This window comes from Carlito syrichta, unplaced genomic scaffold (assembly GCF_000164805.1).
Source record: "Carlito syrichta isolate Samal-C Ts95f unplaced genomic scaffold, Tarsius_syrichta-2.0.1 Scaffold271499, whole genome shotgun sequence".
Taxonomy (NCBI): domain Eukaryota; kingdom Metazoa; phylum Chordata; class Mammalia; order Primates; family Tarsiidae; genus Carlito; species Carlito syrichta.
The window spans coordinates 205755-227513 of record NW_007215595.1 but is presented as its reverse complement, the minus strand read 5'-3'; the positions used below and the strand labels follow the sequence as shown (position 1 = coordinate 227513).

The following is a 21759-nucleotide window of genomic DNA, read 5'->3' as shown; positions in this document are numbered from 1 at the left end:
GGGCCTGCAAATGGGCCCCTGCCACGTGCTTGTCCTCCTGTCTGCCTCCACACCAACTGTCTCCACACCTCGTCACGTTTAGACGGGGAAGGCACCTGCAGGCCCTTTTCCTTAGCAGAGATACACATTCTAAGGACTGGCCAAAGGTGTTGCCATCTATTCCTTAAATACTAAGTTGGCTCCTTGAGCAAAGCATGTCCTTAGCCACTTGCACGGACATTCTGAAAACAGTGTTTTTCACCTAGAAATTGACTTAGCCCATTGGAGTTACCATAGCAAAACGCCATAAACTGGCCACTTATAGACAGACATTTATTTCTCACAGTTCTGGAGCCGGAAGCCCCAGAACAAGGTGCTGGCCAATTTGGTGTCTGATGAGAGCCTGTTACCTGGTTCACAGGTGGGGCCTTCTCGCTGTGTCCTCACAAGGTGGAAGGGGGGAGGGAGCTCTCTGGGGTCTCTTTTCATAAGGGCAATAGTCCTATTCATGATTGTTTTACCCTCACAACCTAATCACCTCCCACGGGCCTCACCTCCAAATACCATCACCTTGGGGTTAGAACTTTAACATATTAATGTGGGGGGGATACAAATATCCAGACCATAGCAGAGATGATCCATATATATGTGCTTGATAAACAAATCATGGATATATAAAGTAAGTTAATATAAGTGTTTACTAATTTAACAAGCACAGTCTTAGACACTGGAGATATGTCAGTGAACAAAAAGATTAAAATTCCCTGATTCTTGAACTTAGCCGGTTAGGGGATAGAAGAAAGATGAGACCGGGGAAGTGGTCAGAATGAGACCAGAGGGTGGAAGTGGTCAGTGAGACCTCACTGATGCAGTGACCTCAAAGCATGGTTGACTGCAGTAAGGAAGGCGGTCAGGTCCATCAGCAAAAGGCAGGTTAAAGGCTCTGCTGGCCAGGTGTTGGGCCTGGGATGAGGGGTGAGAAAGCAGGTCAGAGGTGTAGCTGGGCCCATAGCTTGCAGGCCTCAAGGGTCGGGTAAGGACTTGGATCATATTTAAGTAACGTGAAGCCATGGGAGGCTTTAAGGAGTGAAGTGGGCTGAACCCTTTTGTGCAGGGTTGGGGGCAGGGACCATATAGGAAGCTACTGCACCAGGAATCATGTCAGTGGGACACAGGGGTGCTTAAGCCAGGGTGTGCAGGGTGGTGGGAGGTGGCCAGATCCTTAATATGCTTCAAAGGAAAATTGACAGGATTCACTGGCAGGTCGAATGTGGTGTGCAACAGAGATATGTCAAGAGGGGTCTAATGACCTTGTTCTCACCATCTCCTCCTCTGGAATGTGCCCAAGTTGTCTTCCCTGTCTTGAACCTGTGGCTCACAGGACAAATGGAAGGAACGTCTCTTCCTGCTCTGCTGGGCCCCACCCTACCTCAGAGTCCTTCCTTCCTAACAAAACACCCCAGGAAGCCAACTGGTTGAGAAGTGGTCATGAGGTACAGCTGGCAAAATCAGAGTTCTGTAATGAGCATAAACAATAATTTTTAAAAAGCCTAGGCCAGGTGCAGTGGCTCACGCCTATAATCCCAGCCCTTTCGGAGGCTGAGCTGAGAGGACTGACTGAGCCCACGGGTTTGAGACCAGCCTGGGCAATTTGGCAACCTCGTCTCCACAATAAATCAAAAAATTAGCCGGGCGTGGTGGTGTGTGCCTATAGTTCTAGTTAACTTGGAAGGCTGAGGCAGAAGGATGACCTGAGCCCAGCAGGTTGAGCTGCGGTGGCTGTAAGTAGTATGCCACTGCACTCCAGCCTGGGTGACAGAGTGAGACTCTAACCTAAAAAAAAAAAAAAAGTCTCCAAGCATCATCCACTAAATCAGAAACAAATTCACTACCACCACAACACATATGATAAGAGACATAAAGCAGACTTCACCCCAGGAGAAGGACAATAAGAATGACTTTGCAAAGGTGAGGACTGCACTGATCTCAATGCCTTTTTGGGAGAAATGAAGGAATGTACATGTTCATTTGAATAAACAACATTCACCAGTCCTAAAGGAGAGAAGGCGCTTGAGTCTGGAGCCCTGCTGGCCAAGAGGTCCATGGCCCAGCTCCCAGGGACCCTACAGCACTGAGGCTGCTACGGCCTGCCTCCTCCAGGTGTCCCCTCTATGAAGCAGGGTGGAGAACACACCCGAATGACCAGACACACTGCTTAAAGAACAGACTTTAAGACTGATGATCATCAAATGGATACATCAGTTCCTGGGGAAATGTACTGTTGAGAGACCAGTCAGCGTAGTTTTATGACTTCCTGTAATATTCTAGTCATCGCATTCAGGAACTGGAACTTTAGAGAGTAATGCTTTTCGTTAAATTTTCCAACATACACAGGTCATCTGACGTCTTTACACTATATAAAATACTAGATTTTTATGTCTACAGTGAATCGAGATATTAGAGTAATGAATATCAATTCACATTTGCAAGTGCTGGGTCTTGCCCACAGCAACTATTCAATAAATATTTATTGAACATATAAGCAAATTTTTCACAGAAAAGTCTATTTTGGATTATACTAACAACTGTTCATAGCACAGCCTCTATCATTCCTCATTTTGATAGCCAGCATCACTGGTGATTTCCATTTTAGTGCAATATACTTGAGATCATGTAGCCATGTGCTTGTCATTTGGGAATTTTATTGTGTTGAACATAATGAACACAATGATTCAAATACTATGGGACAAGAGAAATCTTGGATAACTTTAATATATTTCTTAATTACTTTCTAATTATCATAAAATGGATTGATAGCTGGCAGTGGCAAAAAACCTAGTGTAGGTTAACAGTACATTGACTGAATAAATGAATGACTGCTTATTATATATCTGTGGATAATGATAACTAAAAATAGACAACACAACCTTGTCTAGTAGACTTCACAAGTTCCTTATTTTTAAGCACTTGATAGGGATTTTTTTTAAAGTGGAAAAAGCTGCTCTGTAACATGCAAAGTATTGTACAAAGGTATCAGCAAAGGTGATTTAGAGTGTTGTTTCAATCTTTAGAAGGTAAACTGAGCCACCTTGAAAGTATTTTATCCTCTTTCTTCTTAAACAGAAGATCTCAGGACTCTCTTCTCTCTAATTCTCCGAAGGTGTAGAATAGTGTAGTGGTGTAGTCATGGTTTGTGGGGAAGGAGAGAAGGGATCCCCAAGAGGATGCAGTTTTGTTTGCCAGAATGAGACTGCTCCAGAGACTTGGCAGTTTTCTAGTGTACATTGGGTACTTGCAGCAACCGTGAATTAGATTTTTAAATATAACCCAACATCTGGTTAATGCAGGAATCTGGCTGGAGCATAGAGCCTAGCCTTTCCAACCTCAAGCACACCAGCTACTTCCATCCCCCACTAGACCACTGCTAGCTCTCGCCTCCCTCCTTTGTGCAGAACGTACACCTAAGGACACCAGGAACAGAAGGGTGATCTTCCCCAAGTTGCCATTTCTAATAATCACCGAGCTGGGATCTGAACTCAGGAGAACAGTGCCAGATACACTGATCGCCCCAACACATACTCTTCTTACTGCCCTCATCTTGCAGAAGGAGGAGACTGAAAACCAGAGAGTGAGCAGAGGGATGCCTACCTCAGTGTCTGTGTCCACCATCTACTCATAACCTTCATATCAGTCCAAGAGCAGCCCAAGTGGGGAACTGAGCAAACAAGAGGAAAGTAAACTCTCTGTAGGGATGGACTGCTGAAGACGGTGCACAAAGGGCACTCTGGCCCCCATGCGGGAGCAGCAAGCGAGAATTCTAGCAGCTACCCAGGGCCAGGGACAAGGGGAGAGGTCATCCCTGCACAGGGCAAGGTGAGCCCTGGATGAAACAGGAAGAAAAATCCTGTCTGGAATGGATCATTCCCTTGTCCCCCCAGAGGCGTATTCCCTGAGTCCCCGTGGGAAGATGTGGGAGTTCCTCAAGTGTTTTAACACCTCACTTTAAGCCTCAGCTAACTTTGTGGAAAACCATACATAGTTATCATTCCACTGCAGAGATTCATCCATTTTCAGGTAACGTTTCTCCTGAAGAATCTCTTGGCAGGTTTGTTACAGCTAACCCGTCAGACTTCTGAGGAGGCAGCTTGAGAAGGCTGTTAAGGTCAAGTTCGCCAGGGCAGCAGCAACCGTCGTTGAAATGCACTTTTCCAGGTCACACCATAGACCTCCCGAATCAGTCGCTGGGGTGGGTCCAAGTAAAATACGTTTTAACAAGCCCTTTGGGGTTATCCTGATGCTCACTCAAGGTCAAGAAACCCTGACTTAGCATATGGTGCCTTAAGATGTGTCCATTTTGGTCTGAATGTTCCATGTGGTAAAAACTACACTCTCTGTCCTGTGGTATGAGTAATGGAGGTCTGAAAGAGAGTCTGTCACCTCCTGCCCCGTCCCTTCACCCATCTTCCCAGTCCTCTGCACACAATTCTGCACAAGGCTCCCACTAGCCATTCATTTCCCAGGCTCTAACACCTCTTGGAACATCTCTTTAGAAAATGCATTTACAAATGATCAGTTTATGAGTACACAATCAGGCAGCAAATACTGATACAACCATTATATATTTTCAAGGAATTTCAGATAAACTGGAAGATGGCTAAAATTATCCCACCTTTAAGACCCAAAGAAGTAAACATTGAATTTTCTTAAACTAGTTGATGAGAAAAAAAGTCTTTTAAAATATAAAAGCCTGAGCATTCTCATTTTCTTATAAACTAGTCATATCCTGGAAAATAAACCTTTCCTCCTTAATCAGGATACTGGTGTTAGTAACAGTTGTTCATAAATAAGATTTCCCAAATAAACCTCTTATCTTTATATGGAAGGAAGTTCATGAAGAAGGCACTGACGTTCTTCCCCAAATAAGACGACAATACATTTTTGGGTTCCTTTCCCAGAAATTAGTAAATAACAAAATACCTTTCATTAAAAAAAAAAAAAATGCTCACAGCAAATGCTTAAATCTAATCCATATGCCACTCATATGCTTAAAAAAGAAGATGGTTTCCATGAGCCAATTTCTCCACTCATTCTGTGCCAAATAAAACAGATTTTAGCAAAAAGCTTTTACTGCCTCAGAGGGAACTCTGTTCATTCTACAGGGTATAAAGTGTTATTTATTTTTTCATTCAGAATTCCCAATTCTCTACTTACTGTACCTTTTCCCACTAAAGCAGGCTTTATCCACCGAGGGTAAGCACATTAAATGCAGAAAAATACAACACATTCTCTGGCTGGAAGAAATTTAAAAAATGCTAGCCCAGCCCAGCATTCACATTCTATCTCATTAAGAAAATGCAATTCTTATTGAAAAAAAGTCTTACTTTTTGATCATGGAATTCATACTTTTCACTGCTAACAAAATACCTTTTCCAACCAAAAGCAAAAAGACAGTCCCAGGGGTACGAAGAGGAAATTGCCAATGCTATCAATAGAGTCTGCATGTTGATCTATACCCAAGCAAATTAAAGCGATACTCTGTAGACATCACAGAAATAGCTTCACTTTCCATTTGCATCATTTGCATTATTTAATCATGCAAATGTACAACAAAATGAACTACCATTTGTGCTTAAAATTTTTTTTGTATCAAAACAGCTAAAATATCATGGAGAACTCAAAATAAATGAGTGGCATTATAAAATATTTAAGAGAAACAAAAATCAAAATGTTTTCCTTTAAAATATGTTGTATCACAGGCTTTTAGGACAGATTTTTAGGGATATGAATGAAAAGGTATGTAGACGGGAACAAGGTGGTCTTTGAGACCTAGGGATAAAGACAGATCATATATAGATGACCAGAAGGCCAGCTTGCAAAGACAGACTGACAGACAGACTGATACACAGATAGACTGACAATCAGGCCATCAAAGAAATTAAGTGAGATGTTGTGACCCTGCCAGAGAGATCTACTTCTGCAACTTCTTTTTTTTTGAGTTGGAGTCTCACTCCTTCACCCAGGCTGGATTGCAGTGGCACACATGCTCATGGTCACCCCAAGGTCGACCTGCTGGGCTCTGGCGATCCTTCTGCCTCAGCCTTCCAAGTAGCTGGAACTACAGACGTGTGCTACCATGCCTGGCTATTTTTAATTTTATTGTAGAGACAAGGTCTTGCCAAGTTGCCCAGACTGATCTCGAAACTGCAGGGTCAGACAATCCACTCGTCTCAGCCTCCCAAAGTGCTGGGATGACAGGCTGAGCCACCGAACCTGGCCTACTTCTGTAACTTCTAATCAAGATCCAGGAATCTAGTCTTCACTGTGGAGGTGCAGATTTAGTTTCAAGAATATTTGAAGGAAAAGTCATTTTATGGATGAGCAAAAAATGGTTCAAACTGAAAGAGTAGCAGAGGCATGAGGCTCTAAAGCATTCTACGCCTGGGACAGGTCACAAGACACAAAGGCAGCAGCAGCAAGAGTCAGGAAAAGAGGTCCTTGGAGAGAATGAATGAACTCTGAATGTGCTTTACGTAAGCGTGAGCATTCACCCAGTGGTGCCTCCCCAGGAAGCAGCATGCTAGTCGGTAGGAAGTGTCTCAGCCTAGTGAAGAATCCTTCTCTTGGTACACACGGGGTGTGTCTGACGTCTGAGAGCACAGAGGAGCAGGCCTGTGTGGCTAGGCAGGTGCATCCTGAGTACCGTGGGGAACTCCGTTGCTTGGGGTCAAAAGTGTGAACCCATTCTGGCCTACAGATATTGTCTCTGCCACACCTCACCCAGGCAGGGACAGGCTTAGAAAAACAAAAACCTAGCCGGGCTTGGTGGCTCAGCCTGTAATCCCGCGCCTTTGGGAGGCCGAGGTGAGTGGATTGCCTGAGCCAGTGGGTTTGAGACCTGCCTGGGCAACTTGGCGAGACCTCATCTCTACAATAAATCAAAAATTAGCTGAACATGGTAGTGCGTGCCTGTAATTCCAGCTACTTGGAAGACTGAGGCGGAAGGATCGCCAGAGCCCAGCAGGTAGAGGCTGCGGTGGCCGGGAGCGGCCACTGCACTCCAGTCTGGGCGACAGAGTGAGACTCCAACTCAATAAAAAAAAAAAGAAAAACAAAAACCTCACATTTGTACAGTGTCACATCCTAAGTCGAGAAAAGAGGAGTTACTGTCAAAGGGTGCCCTAGCCCTCGAAAGGGACGGTTGGATCTTTCAAATAATACTCCCAGGCCTCAGCAGGTAGCTAAGGGAGAGAAAGGCCCAAATAAAGCACATCGGGAAAGTAACTCAGCTGCGAGGACGAAAGTCTCTTCCCAGGCAATACCCAATGGCTTGGTCACTCTCAAAGACATTATGTTGCTCTGAAAATGAACATAAAAGGGAGGCTTCTTTAACACAGGGCCCTTACAAAATAAATGTTATACTTTATACTGAAAACAATTTAATCTTCAAAAATATTATCTGCTGTTCTGTGAACCTGAATTATTTGGGGACATCTGTATTATATCATTGCTATCCTATACAAGGTCCGCATTTCTTAATGTGCCTTTACCCCTGCAAATTTCTCATTCAGCAATCTCAACGCCCCAAATTCCCATGCTAAGATAAATGCGTGGGAAATATTTTTAATAATACAAAATAAAAATAAAATGCATGTTAATCAACAAGCATAGGTCTTTAAGTACTAAAGACCCCTAAACAGTTTCCTGTCTTTAATAATTGAAGCAGAGTGGCATCTCACCTTCACTTCTAGATAAAGTTTAAATATTCACCCTAAACACTCTGGTTGCTAAAGCCACAAATGTGAAGAATAATGGTGTTCCCAGAGAGCCTTCCAGAGTGAGCTGAGTTCCTTAAAAGAGGCTTAGGACATGAATGGCCCACTGCCTTACCTTTTCCGATGCCTTGTCTTGCACAGCTGCCCCTGAACTTGGAGGAGGCGGGGCCCGACGCTTCTTCATATCCGACTTCACAGACATGCCTGAGATGCTGCCCAGTGAGAGAGATGGACCCAGCATAATGGAACGTGAGTGCATGGATGGCGAGTTGGGTGTCGTTAAACAGCCCTGTTGAAGAAGAGACAAAGTCTCATCAGCTTGAGAGGACCACCGGGACAAGACCCCTCCTTTCACTTTTCTGCAAAAGCTGTAGAAGGCATTGCATGACAGACCCATGTAAGGCTTATTTTCTTAATCCTGAAGGAAATGACAGACTTAATCTTCCAAGAACACTTAGCGCCTAGAGTTATTTAATCTTCTTGACCAATCTGTGGGTATGTATTAGCCTCCTTAAAACTTTAACCTGTTAGCAGAGGGAGCTCCCAGACACTGAAAAGAGGAAGGAACAGATCAAGGGAAACATTTTCATGGGAAGAGAACCACAGTGTTTGCCATCTTGAGAAGGACTTTACCTGTTGCCGGAAGGGGTTTAGGTTTCTTCTAACTCTCAGAAGTTATTAAAAAATGACCATGTAGTATAAGCAATATGCTATGAAATCTCTGTGACCATCAGTGCAGTACTCAGTGATAGACACTTGACAAGCTGAAAGACAGGCAATCTAACACACTAATTAATTGCTCTTAAAGGGCAATTTCTATCCTAGGGAGAGACATACATTTTTTTCAATCTTTCTCCCCCTGGGGTATATTTAATAGAATCAAATAAAATGCTTGTACAGAAAGAGTGCTTAGCGAACTGGCATTCTAATTGCAAATTGAAACCAAGATGGTATCATGCTCTGTCCTGCTTTCCCCTTCTCTCCTCTCCTTCTCCACAGCACCTGTATCCTGGACACTGAGAGTCAGTACATGAGAGGAGTTAAGCCCACAGACCCTAGAGATACCACCCAGGTTTGATTCCTGCCTTTATCCCTTACAGGCTGCGTGACCTTGGGCAAGATTTTTTGGTGTCAGGAGTGAGATACAAACCTGGGACAATTTTTAAATTTCTCTCTGTCTTACTCCATCTCCTGTGAAACCAGAGTAAAAAAAAAAACAACAAACAGCTCTTGCACCACAAAGCTATCATGTGAATTAAGTGAATGACTACATGTAAAAGAGCTTTGAAGAATTCTTGGCACAAATTAAATACCCAATATGTGTAAAATAAATATATTTTTAAAAATATGTTATATTAAGCAGTAACCCAGCATTATTTGTGCTAAGACACAAATTCTGTCATTCTGCCGGCCGTACTATCATTTGGTTTCCTGAGAAAAAATTTTGAGACACAGATTATCTTGTGTTTAAATATTAAAGCCAAAGGACAAAACATTCCATGAAGATTGCTTTTTATGCCAGTTCATGTTTCTTTGTGAGACGCTGAACATCAAAGATATCTAACACCCTGGCCTCAGAGGCAGAGTTCCCATAGGAAATAGGTGGGGTGGTAAAAGAAAGAAACACACCCAACAAACTCATCAATGTCTATTTAGGCTCTCATGGAAAAATGTAAATCACTCCCCACAGTCCTTGAGTTCTGCAGCTCTCATACTCATCACTAAGCCAGAAAGCCCATGCAAGATATATTCTCTGCCTGCATCTACTGCCATAGCAACCACAAGGACTCGAGGAGATGGAACTCAGACTTACTTCACCATGCAGGGTCTAGATAACTAAATGAGGCTTATGGAGCAAATCAGAGAAGGGGTTTTGCTCACTTAGGGACCATTGCTTTGAAGGCGTTTTGCTGGATGGCTGTTTGCTCTAATATTCCCAGATTCAGAGGGAGGCCAACTTCATCTCTCCTCTCAGCTGTCACTTAGCATGTGGCCAGAAGTACAGAAGTTGCCTGGTTTTCTTGTCTATAATGTCTGCGGGCAGTGCTTGTGCAAAAACATGCTCACACACATCATGGAGGTTGACTAAAGCTGCAGCATTGGGTGGAGAACTCTGCACCTGGGCCCACGCTGCACCGTTATCTCTGAAGTGTGCATGCCCTGCTTGGTATCCCAGAAACGCAATGCTCACGACAATGCATTCCACAATCCTGTATCTAATTGCTTCTCTTCACTCCACCCTGTCTAGACATGGAACTCCCAGTTCTCCTTGTCCTAAATCCTCACCACAACTACGCTGGCCTGATGGATCAGTCAACACAGGTGTGAATTTACCTCTGTTGTTCAAATGCCCTGTGCGTGCTAGGAAGCTCTGGGCAGAATATGTCCTTACAAGAACTTCACAGGCCCTCGACTCAATATTGATTTCAGGTCTTAATTACACAATCTTTTCCCCACCACACGTGCATCCCGATATCTTGGATTATCTACTTCCTTTAGGGGAGGAATGGGTGCAGACCTTACAGCTGGTCTCATTGGGTTTACTTCAAAGTTGCTACAAGCATTAAGTGAGGCAATTTATAGAAAGCACCTAGCATAATTCTGTCATAGAAGCAGTGTCCACTACATGTGGTTTCCTTCTGCTCTAATAAGTATTTTTGGTTAGAATGTAGAATGACCTCATTAGGTCCACAGTGAGACGGATGACCTTGGAGAACAGAAGCCCAATATGCATCCCCTCCCAAGTACCCCTCCAAGTTCTGGCATCAATTATCTCCAGATAACAGGCAATTATCTCATCATCTTTGTCTCTGGAATGTGACTGAATTTTGTCACAATGGTGTGTCTCCCCCCAAATCTGTTCTACAGTCAACAGACACCTTTTCTCAACTCATCCCACACTTCCAAGAAGGCCAGTTTTAGGGCCTACAAAACCCTCTCTTTAATCCTGCTATTCAACAACTTTTCTTAATCTTCAGCCCTTGGCAACCAAAAACTTTTTGCTGCCCAGAGAATATTTGTGGTTTAACATCTATCTTCCTTCTTTCCCCATGTTTGGAATCTGTGCGTAGAATTTAAAAAACAGGCCGGGCTCGGTGGCTCAGCCCATAATGCCAGCACTTTGGGAGGCCGAGGCGAGTGGACTGCCTGAGCCCGTGGGTTCGAGACCCACCTGGGAAATTTGGCGAGACTGCGTCTCTACAATAAAAAATTAGCTGGGTGTGGTAGCGCACGCCTGTAGTTCTGGCTACTTGGAAGGCTGAGGTGGAAGGATTGCCGGAGCCCAGCAGGTCGAGGCTTTGGTGGCCGGGAGTGTGCCACTGCACTCCAGTCTGAGTGACAGAGTGAGATTCCAACACAATAAATAAATAAATAAATAAATAAATAAATAAATAAATTAATTAATTAATTAATTTAAAAAACAATCCACCAAATAATGTAAGAGAAAAATACTGGGAAGTATTGAGTCTTTTAAAATACTGACTCATATCAACATTAAATAATATAGAAAACCAAGAGATTAGCTCATACAGTCTAGAGTTAAAACAGCCTGGTCCCTGTCCTGTTATTCTAGCTTCCTTGACCTTCTCCCTGCTACAAACTGGCAAAGTTCACGAGTGACAGGCCACTGCCTGCCTGCAAGAGGGGTTTGGTTTCCTGTTTCCTCTCCAAAATGGTTAATATCTTTTTTTTTTGTTTTCCCTTAATTATCACATCTTGTTCTTATAGGGAAGTGAGTCATGCATGCCTTTCTCCAAAGGCTGGCACCAAAATCCACAGAGTTTTGACTATCACGATCTTATCAGATTTTCTCAGGAGTTGTACATGCAGCCAGATAAATCATTAAGAAGCAGCAACAGATAACAGAGAAAATGGAACAAAACAAACAAAACCTCCCATCTCAAGCTTTGCAGGAGTTTGGTCGGTGGGGTACAAACTTCCACCAGGGAAGCTGTTATCATCTGGAGGGAAAGTCCAATTAGATGCCACCCACCAGAGACAATACAAAACTCTCTGTATCCATATAACACCGCTGATAGCCTATTTACTCATTTACTACATTCAGCATAAAATATCAGTGATTTGATCCTCTCATACACACATCTGGGGAGAGGGGACAGGAAGAAGAGGAAACTAACCATTTCCGGATCTCAGTGTCTGCAATCAGTTTCTCTTGGGGGGAGAAAAAATGATCCCCCATGGGCTTTCCAAGGAGTTCTGGGCCTCCCAGAGAAGCCCTGAGCTCCCAGGTGGATGGACTTCTGTTGGCGTGGACTTCAGACTGAGACTCTACCCCTAAACTACTCCATACCATTATGGAGATCCAAGGCCCTTTGTAGAGCCAGTGCCAGGCAGCATAGGCATTGCTTGGACAGCTCACGTGTCCCATGGAACCTGACATGGTGGGTGTCCCTAGAAGAATTTGGGATTCACAGGTACTGCAGGGAACAAGTTTTCTCTCTCACTCATTGGTTTATAATTGATCAGAGATTGGTACAGGACAGGAAACCGAGTATGTCCAAGGTGAATGTTATTATTTTCGAGTCAAGATAACCGGCATGGCTAATTTCCCTGGGCTGAGCTCTTTGTGTGTATCTTCACAGGGCCATGTCACACAGCCTGAGGACAGATTAGCCTGGCCACACACACAGTGAGGGGCTAAGTGAACTTGACTACAGTATGCTTTCAGAGACCAAGGGGAAGACGCTGGACTTGAAATTGTTCTGTTGAAAAGAAACTGTGGGTTGTTATTTTTTTTAAGGTATGAATAGTCACTTTGTTTCTATTTCTCAAAACTGTCCACCCTGCAGATAAGATTATATCTTGTGAGAACAAATCATTTAATCAAGTCTACCAAAAGTCTAAGTAGATCTTTTGACCTGACTGCTGGGGAATTCAAATATAGGTTTTTATTTGTTTGTTTAAGGGTTCAGGGAAATATTTTGCTTGCAATAAGTATTCTCTGAAATAGCAAACCACAGTCCTATCAGGATAGAGTCTTCTGAATTAGATCAGATACTTTCAGGATGGCATGATGTTTGGGGTTTTAATGGCAATAACAACGGAGACCCAAGGGGGTTGACAGAACTACTCAGGATGGCTCAGCTCCCTGGTGACGAAATGAATTAGAAATAAGTTTCCTGGACCCGGCTGCAGCCTCTTCTCCTTATACAATGCTGCCCCCTTTTGAAAGGCTCCGTGCCTTTTCTTGTTTCTTAATACATCTCATCTGCAGTTGCCAGCATGGTCCTGGACAAGGGGTCAGGCAAAGTTTCCTCCCCAAAGTTCTGTGTCTCTGGTTGCATTTCTTTATCCTCAGAGCATGGCCTTCCTCCAGACACGTACTGAGCTAAATCTCTCAACTAAACCCCGCACTGTCTTCTGGCATCTTGGAAGTCCCTCACCACTTCAGAGTAAATGGTAAGCCAAGTGGCAGGAAGCATGCCAGCTTCCTGTGGACTGATCACTGCAGGTGGGCAGGAAAGGGGAACTTGCGCATCTCGTCTTTATTTCGTGAGATGAGTGGGAAACAGTCCTTTCTTGGCCAAGTTCTTCCATAGAATGCCTGAGGGATGGCATTTTAAGTCTTTAGAAGAAGAAAAGTTACAGGAGCTATGTGGTCTGGATACATATTTCAGCCAACAAAATAACTGTGTGACATAAACTCTCGGTACTTATGGCTTATGAAGCAGGACCCTCTCTGAAGGGCAAGTGACCTGTTGGCAGGCTTCTGAGCGCCTGAATGTCTGGAACGCTTGACAATAACAATTTCAGAAAGCCAACAGTTTCTGAAAAGCTTGTAAATTAAACGGAAACAAGTCCCTGGGTGATTCAAACATGGATGACATGGGATGGCTGCCCTCAGGCAGGCAGGATCCCGTGAGACTAGGCCACTGCCGCAGGGAGCTCATGGACCAGCCAAGCAGGCCTGGTGTGAGAAAGTAGACACAGTCCGTGGTGCAGAAGCTATCCGGGGGGATGCAGGAGGAAGAGGAAGAGGATGGGCGTTCAAAGAGATGAAAAGATAAAGAAAAGTCATGAAAGGTAAAATGATACCCAGTGCTGTCACGGACAGAGCCAGAAGAGCAGAAAGGACCAGGGACAGGTGGCACAGGGCTTCTCAAGAGGCAGAAGCTGAGCAGGGCATGAGGGAAATGGCGTCCATAGGGAGGGCCTCAGTCGGCATGCAGGTGTGCCTGTGTGTATACCTCTATATACGCACCTGTATGTGCCTGTGTGTGTGTGTGTGCCTGTGTGTGTGTGTGTAACAGTGTGTGGTCAGGTGTGAGATTTCAGCTGAGGCAAACTCGATTAGGTATGATGCTGGGAAAAATAAAAGGTTCCAATTTATACAAATAATCAAACCCTGATGACAAAGGAACAAAGGCTTTTCCCTTTCAATTGTCCCATAATTCATGTGGTGACATATTTTGAATAAGTGACTTCTAAATTTAATTTTACACCAGAGGGGGGTTGTGCCCAAAAATGTAGACACATTTTAAGCAATGTTATCTATGGAGTACTTTTATTTCACTATAAGCAGAAGTGTTTGCATGCTGATGGTAACCACTTTAAACACCTCTTGTAATTGCAGAAGTCAAACCTGACTTGTGCTCATCTTTTGTTATGGGTATATGTTGGGTATTACCATTTTAATCATTTTTTTTCCTTTCTTAAAATGTGCATACATTTTTTTCGGCATCAAGAGTGAGATTTCACACGTGGTCTTCCTTAAGATAAATAGCTTTCTCCAAACTAAGTCAGGCATTTCATACTAAGTAGCTTTTATGATGACCGTGCCCTAGACCAGGAAGAAAACGAGAACCTGGCTGTAGGTTGTGAAAGAAGGTCTGAGTGTGGGCTGAATACACCTTCCCAGGACAGAGGCAAAAGGAGAAGGGAGCAATCCTTCAGCAGGAATTGTGACAATTTCTAATTCTTACGTCGCACCGGGAGGACGCCTCTGAAGCTCCAGGTAACTGAGTCACGAGCTGGAGAAAATAAGCTTGTTAGGTTCTTTCCCAGCAACATTTATTTTCAAGAAAAGCAGGGTTTGTTTTCCAAGAAGCAGAAGAAATGGCTGTGTGACTCAAGAGACTCCCTCTTGTCTGAGCAGACTCCTTCTCCAGAGCATTATTCAAACCGTCTACCTCATCTGCTAAAAATCATCCATCACTACCTGTGTGTCTCATGCTGTGGAAGAGAGTAGCCACATCATTTATTATCCAAAATGGGGTTATATTTCAAATGGTCTTAAAGGTAAATGGGAGAGAATACAGTGGCACCAGCACTGTTGGGACTGCCCTAAACAGAGAGGGAGGGCTCCCCACCGGAGGGGATGTGAGGTGACAGCTGCTGAGTGCAAAGACCAACCTGGGGAGGGAGAAAGGCCACACCCAGGTTCGGGAAATGACAAGCCACACACGTGGAGGCACATGTTATGTACATATTGACATAACCACTATGAGACAGGCAATAACATGATCCCCATTTCCCAGCTAGGGAAACTGAGGCACAGAGAGTTAGTAGTTACCCAATTCACACTCCAGGAAGTGGTAGGGTTGGACACCCTGGCTCTGGGACAGAAGTTCTCAAACTCAGCAGCACATTGGAATTCCCTGGAGCTTTAAAGATGGACACACCTAATCAGAAACCCTAGGGAAGGCAGGCTGTTTTCTTTTTTAACAATTATAGTGGCAAAACCACATGCAACATCGAATTTACCATTTTAGCCCACTTAAAGCACATGGTTCAGCCGGACTCGGTGGCTCAGCCTGTAATCTTGCGCCTTTGGGAGGCTGAGGTGGGTGAATTGCCTGAGCCCGCAGGTTCAAGACCCACCTAGGCAACTTGGCGAGACCTCATCTCTACTATAAGTCAAAAAATTAGCCGGGAGTGGTAGTGTGCGCCTGCAGTTCCAGCTACTTGGAAGGCTGAGGTGGAAGGATCCCTGGAACCCAGAAGGTCGAGGCTGTGGTGACCAGGAGCAGCCACTGCACTCCAGTCTGGGCGAGAGTGAGACTCTAACTCAAAAAAAAAAAAAGCACATGGTTCATGGCGTTAAGAACATGGACACTGTTGTCCAGCCACCGACACTATCTAGGCTCCAGAACTTTTGCATCATTCCAAAATGCAGTCCTGTCTCCATTTGGCAGCCACGCCCCTTCTGCTTCCCTATCCCAGTCCCTGGCAAGCACCAATCTGCTTTCTCACTCCATGGATTAACCTAGTCTAGATATTTCATATAACAGGAATCAAACAATACAGGGCCTTGTGTGTCTGGCTTCTTTTTCTCAGCAAGTCTTCAAGGTTCACCCATGGGGTGGCATGCCTCAGAACTCCACTCCCTGTCACGGCTGGGTGCTGTTCCTTTGTAAGCAAACACCACATCGTGATCCATTCATCTGTCAGTGGGCATCAGGGTTGTTTCCACTCTTTGGATATCGTGATATTCACAAGTTTCTACTTTAACACCTGTTTTCAATTCTTTGGGGTGTATACCTAGAAGAGGAATTACAGGTCACACGGCCACTCCGTGTTTAACTTTTTGAGGAACAGTCAAAACGTTTTCCACAGCAGCTGTGCCATTTTACATTCCCACCAGCAAGAATTCCAATATTGCTGCATACTCGCCAACATTTATTTTCCATTAAAAAAAAAATAACGACCATCTTTACAGATGTGTAGTCCTATCTCATTGTGGATTTGATTTGCATTTCCCTAACCAATGGGGTTGAGCATCTTTTCATAGGCTTGCTGCCCATAAGCTATCTGCTTTTGAGAGTCAAGATTGAGAACAACCAGCCACCATACCACGGTGCCTAGGTTCATGTATTCTTCTCTCTCTAGAGGTTGTACTTAAGAACATCGACCCTGTGCCCCATGACTCCACATGTGTGCATTTCATGTGCCAGGCACCAGCGTCCGTGAACAGTATCCATGCAAGAGTCGCAAGGCCAGCCCGCTGTCTCCCCCTCCGAAAAGCACATCGGGAGGGAGTGACGATGTTTTTCCAGGGAAATCCGTGAACAGCTTCCATCTGTTCAACTAAATCATTCACAGACTTGGGTACTTCATTATTAACGAATGAATGACTGGCGACCTTACCCCGACTCCTCCTTTGAAGTGACTGCAAGGCACACGTGGAGGGTCAAGTGCACGTCCCCAGGACTGCAGGGAGGGGCCGCCGGCACACATGTCTCAAGGTCCCCTGAAGTTCACCTGCAGAGCACTCGGCAGTTCTCCTGGTGGTCTGGTCACTCGGCATCAGCCCTTTCCCACTTTCTGGCCACACCTTTCAGGCTCAGGCTCTGTAGCTCTTTGACATGCACCCTCCATTCTCCCATTAAGATACTATATCCCTTGTTGGGACTAAAAAGAGGGGACCGAGGAACATGACTGCTGTGGGGCTGCCAGTGTCAGAGCACAGGAGGTGGCAACACCCAAAGTTCCAGGCAGAAGTGGGAGTCAGAAGAGGCCCTCGGCCGAGAGATACAGACTTTCTCATCTGAAGGCGGGAATTGCAGAGGGGAGGTCAAGGGAGACCCACAGTGTTCCCTTAACTCTTTCTGCTTCCATGTGAGCAAGCAGGAGTGGTCAAGAGGAAGATCAAACACTCACAAAAGTTACCAAGAAGAATTGCAACAACCACCCATTAGAAAGCTAGAAAGCAGGCTGGGCTCGGTGGGCTCAGCCTGTCATCCCAGCACTTTGCGAGGCCAAGGTAAGTGGACTGCCTGAGCCCGCGGGTTCAAGAACAGCCCGGGCAACTTTGCCAGACCTCTCTCTACAATCAATCAAAAGTTAGCCAGGCATGGTAGCATGTACCTATAATTCCAGCTCCTTGGAGGGCTGAGGCGGAAGAATTACCAGAGCCCAGCAGGTCTACTCTACGCTGGGGTGGCCGCAAGTGTGCCACTGTACTCCAGTCTGGGCAATGGAGTGGGAGAAAGAGAGAAAGAGAGAGACAGAGAAATCCAAGGAGGGGTGCAATGCTGCAGGGAGCCGGCAGGGGGCCTGCTCATGAACCAGCAGGATGCACGTTCTCCCAGGCCAGAACAGCACACACCAGAACACAACACACAGAGGAGGAGAAAGGATTTTTTGGCACTCAGAGCTCAGTCAGGGCTCAGCGGCCTTGGCGCCGCAGGCCTCAGACGCATTAGCCCAGGCTGCAGCAGTGGAGTGAGGCTCCCCTGCCCCAGAGCACAATCTGGTAGCCAGTGCTCTGTCAACCTGCCCATGGCCATCCCTCAAACCCTTGCTTGTCCTGCGTCAGAAAAAGGTCCCCTGACCTCACTCACTCAGAGTTGCTAGTGACTGGAGGAGGCAAGAGAAGGGAAGGTAGAGTCCATCTTCTCTCTTCTCCCCCTGCTTTGTCTTTCTCTCAGATCTCAAACTCCCTGTCGGCTCCTGTTAGATTCTCTTCCAGTTGGATTCTAAGGGGCAGTTCTACTAGCTTCGAGACATAAATGGAAGTGCTTTCTGATGCCTCCCTCTCCCAAGTTGGGGACACTTCAGGAGCGGCCCACGGGGCCTAATCCCTTCACTTTCTCTCGGACACACCTGCTTCCAAGGCCTTGGCCTGGAGGTGCTGCCAACACGTCTGAGGCCTTGTTCTGGCTCTCACCTGCTGGGCCAACATAAAAGCCCCCTGGCTTTCCAGGACTCATTCCTGAATTTCCTCAGCTCCCTGCCCTGGGAATTCTGCCACCTAAGAGGTGCTTGTCCCTCTGCAACTATGGCTCTCATTTTTCTGGCCCTGGCTGCCTGAGACTCCTGCACCTTCAGAACCAGGCCGAGGTGGGTGAGGGGGGTGGGGGCAGTGGAGGGAGCAGGGCAGGGGTGAGGCAGAGCCAGCCATTCAGATCCGTCCTGTGGAGAATCATGGCTCCAACTGGTCTCCATAGAACAATGTCCCCAACCCCCGTCATTCAACCTTCGTGTGTATGTACAGAAATATTCACGCATGGATACACACATGAGGGGGCCCCAAAGAAAATCGGAATGTATTTGTAAAGATTGTGTATTTATCTTTACATGCTTAAACTTCAGTCACCTTCAAAGTACTCTCCATTTGATGCAATACGCCCATTCAGATGCTTTTTCTACTGCTCAAAACAATTTTTGAACTCATCCATGCTGATGCCTTTGAGTGCTTCTGTTGTTTTTTGTTTCACCTCTTCCACATGGGTAAAACATTTCCCTTTGAGGACTTTCTTCATGGGGAAACAGAACCACCAAAAAAGGTCACTTGGGGCAAGATTGGGTGAATAGGGAGGGTGGAGCACCAGAGTAGGCCATTTTTGGTCAAAAACTGCTGAACAGTCAGCGCTGTGTGGGCAGGCGGGCTCATAAATCACTTATCATGAAATGGGCAAACATGTTGAAAGAATCTCCAGAAAAAATTCACTGGAATCAAGCGCAGCCTCTCACAACTACGCTAGCTGGTGTACTGATGCCGATGGGTTTCTAGAACACTTACCTAGCAAGGAAAGCCTGTACTACTAGGGGTCCATCCTCCAGATAATTCCAGTTTTTTGGGGTTCCCCCCTTATATGTGGTTACTCATATGCCACAAAAAGTCTTTTAAATACTCATAATTACTCAAGTCCACAATTCTAATTTTAATACAGGAGTCTCACCCCCTATATCTAGATTATTTTTTGAAGTCCCTGAGACGAATCCCATATTACCTATGCCAAGGTTTCTATAAACACAAAGCCTCAAATAGTCCTACCTCTAGGCCACATTGTTCTGCTTGGCTTGATTTTTTTTCCTCTGTTTCCTTTAAGGTAATGTGAAAAAGAAGTCAGCTCTTTTTTTTTTTTTTTTTTTTGAGTTGGAGTCTCACTCAGTCGCCCAGACTGGAGTGCAGTGGCCGCTCCCAGCCACCGCAGCCTCGACCTGCTGGGCTCCGGCGATCCTTCCGCCTCAGCCTTCCGAGTAGCCGGAATTACAGGCATGCGCTACCACGCTCGGCTGATTTTTTGATTTATTGTAGAGATGAGGTCTCGCTGCCCAGGCAGGTCTCGAACCCGCGGGCTCAGGCAATCCACTCACCTCAGCCTACCAGAGACATGGGATTACAGGTTGAGCCACCGAGCCCGGTTTACAAGTCATCTCTTAATGGTTGCTGGAGAGTCTGCAGATACCTACTTTCTAAATACCGTGGAAGCACATCATTTCTCCTGAAAAGGCAGGGACAGGCAGCTGCAGGTGCCTTCTCCCCCTGCGGTCCAACAGGTCTGTCCAGGCTCTGGGCTTCCTCCCAAATCACTTTCCTCAAGGCCATGTGTTGCTGTACCTGTCTTTATCCCACACACAAAGCAAATTCCCACTTCAGTTGTGGTTCTCTCTCTCAGTCTCTGAGCCATTTTTAAACTGGCTGATACTCTTGCTGAAATGAGCAAAAAACTGGGTTTTTTTCTCATTGCCACTGTCTAACTTATTATTTCACTGTTTTCCCTGGAATATCTAGGACGGGGATACCAAAAGGATCACTTTCTTTAGAACTTCTCACATTTTCTTTACTTCCATTACACACCTTGGCAGTTGCTGTTCTCCAGGAAGACAGTTCTACGCATGTGTGGGCACGCAGGGGCATTCACACACAGGCGTGGATGCATGCCTTCACGTGGAAAACAAAGTACGTGTCACTTCCACAGAAAGCCCGGCACTGGAGGGAGAAGGGAACTGAGCGCCGCTGTGCCGCCAATGACGGGCATGCCTTAGGCCCTGCCACCAGCTAAGGGGTCTGTGCACCTCAGAAGTGCCTCAGCGGGGTAGTCCAACCTTCTGGCCAACCACGAATAGCTGGCACACCAGTGTCTACTGCTGTCCCTCAGCAGGCTGGCAGTACGGACAGCTTTCTACCCTCCTAATAGAGAATGTGGTCAAATGAAGCCAGCAGGAAAGGAAGGGAAGTCACGCTCATCCCACACCTAGACAGCTATCACGTGTCAACCCCAGAAATTGACTCCACTCAGGGTTTCAGGAAGTTCCCCCAATACACAGAGATGTCACAGATGATTGCAGTTATTTAAAAATGGTGATATTCCTCTTCCTATATTTTGATTTTCCTCAGTATATGTGCTAACCTTTCCCTGGGTTTCCTGGAGAATCTACAGGGGACAGGTTATTCTCCAACCCTCCAGGAGAAAGCAGAAACTGTGATCTTTTTTTGACCCAGACTACAAGACAAGGGTGACAAAACCATTTGGCCACTTTCAGATGGTTCTGGTTGATGTTGCCGTCCTGATGACTGACCATCCATGGCTACTCAAGGTTGGAGAGAAACAGGAAGTTCCACAACTCAAAGGATGACATATCTACTTCTGGCCAAGGGTGCTTGCTTCTGGGGGAGAGTGCTCTATTCGTTCCAGCACAAAAAGTATAGGGTCTTAAGGATGGAAAGAAAAGTCCTCACCCAGATTTGAGCCCATCTGTGAACTCCTTTCAGATGTTCAGTTGGTTCTTTTTTGATGGCAGAGAAAAGAGCCCCTTCCATCGGAGTGAAAGTTGTCTAATGCTCCACCCTGAATCAGCACAGGAAAGTCCTCTCAATATTGATCTGAACACTCATCACCTCAAGACAAAACAGAATGAGTCCAGTAACAACCCAGCACTTGCATTAAGCAGGCAAAAACAACGCAGATCTCTTCAATATTGATCTTTCGGCCAGCTGAAATCCTTAACTCTTTCCCACATGAACACATAAAATTTAGTCTCACTTCAGCTGCGTACATATGTACAATTTTTCAACCCGAATGCATTGATTTATGTTGGAGTCCTTGCACTGCAGACAACTAAGATCTATATACATTTTGTGTGTCCTGTAAGTATGTTGAGTTCCTGCACCCTGGGATTCACATAGACATTTCTCCAGGCTGTGACAAATGAGAAGCAAATGCCTGCAGGAGGAAGTCTGTCAACCACGCCTGTTGACCTGCTCTTCTCAGAGCTTCCAGAGGATTGGCACGTGACTGATAGATGTTCTGATACTTTA

The 21759-nt window shown here is 45.5% G+C and overlaps 1 protein-coding gene across 3 annotated transcripts in view; it reads right to left on the bottom strand.

The window, feature by feature from the left end:
- The window catches only part of COBL (cordon-bleu WH2 repeat protein), a 229771-nt gene that overhangs the window by 147256 nt on the left and 60756 nt on the right, over nucleotides 1-21759 (bottom strand). For all 3 annotated transcript variants that reach the window (XM_008052294.1, XM_008052295.1, XM_008052297.1), the window contains exon 6: nucleotides 7867-8040. In XM_008052294.1, the coding sequence (XP_008050485.1) occupies nucleotides 7867-8040 (174 nt within the window). The remainder of the gene's footprint in view (nucleotides 1-7866; nucleotides 8041-21759) is intronic.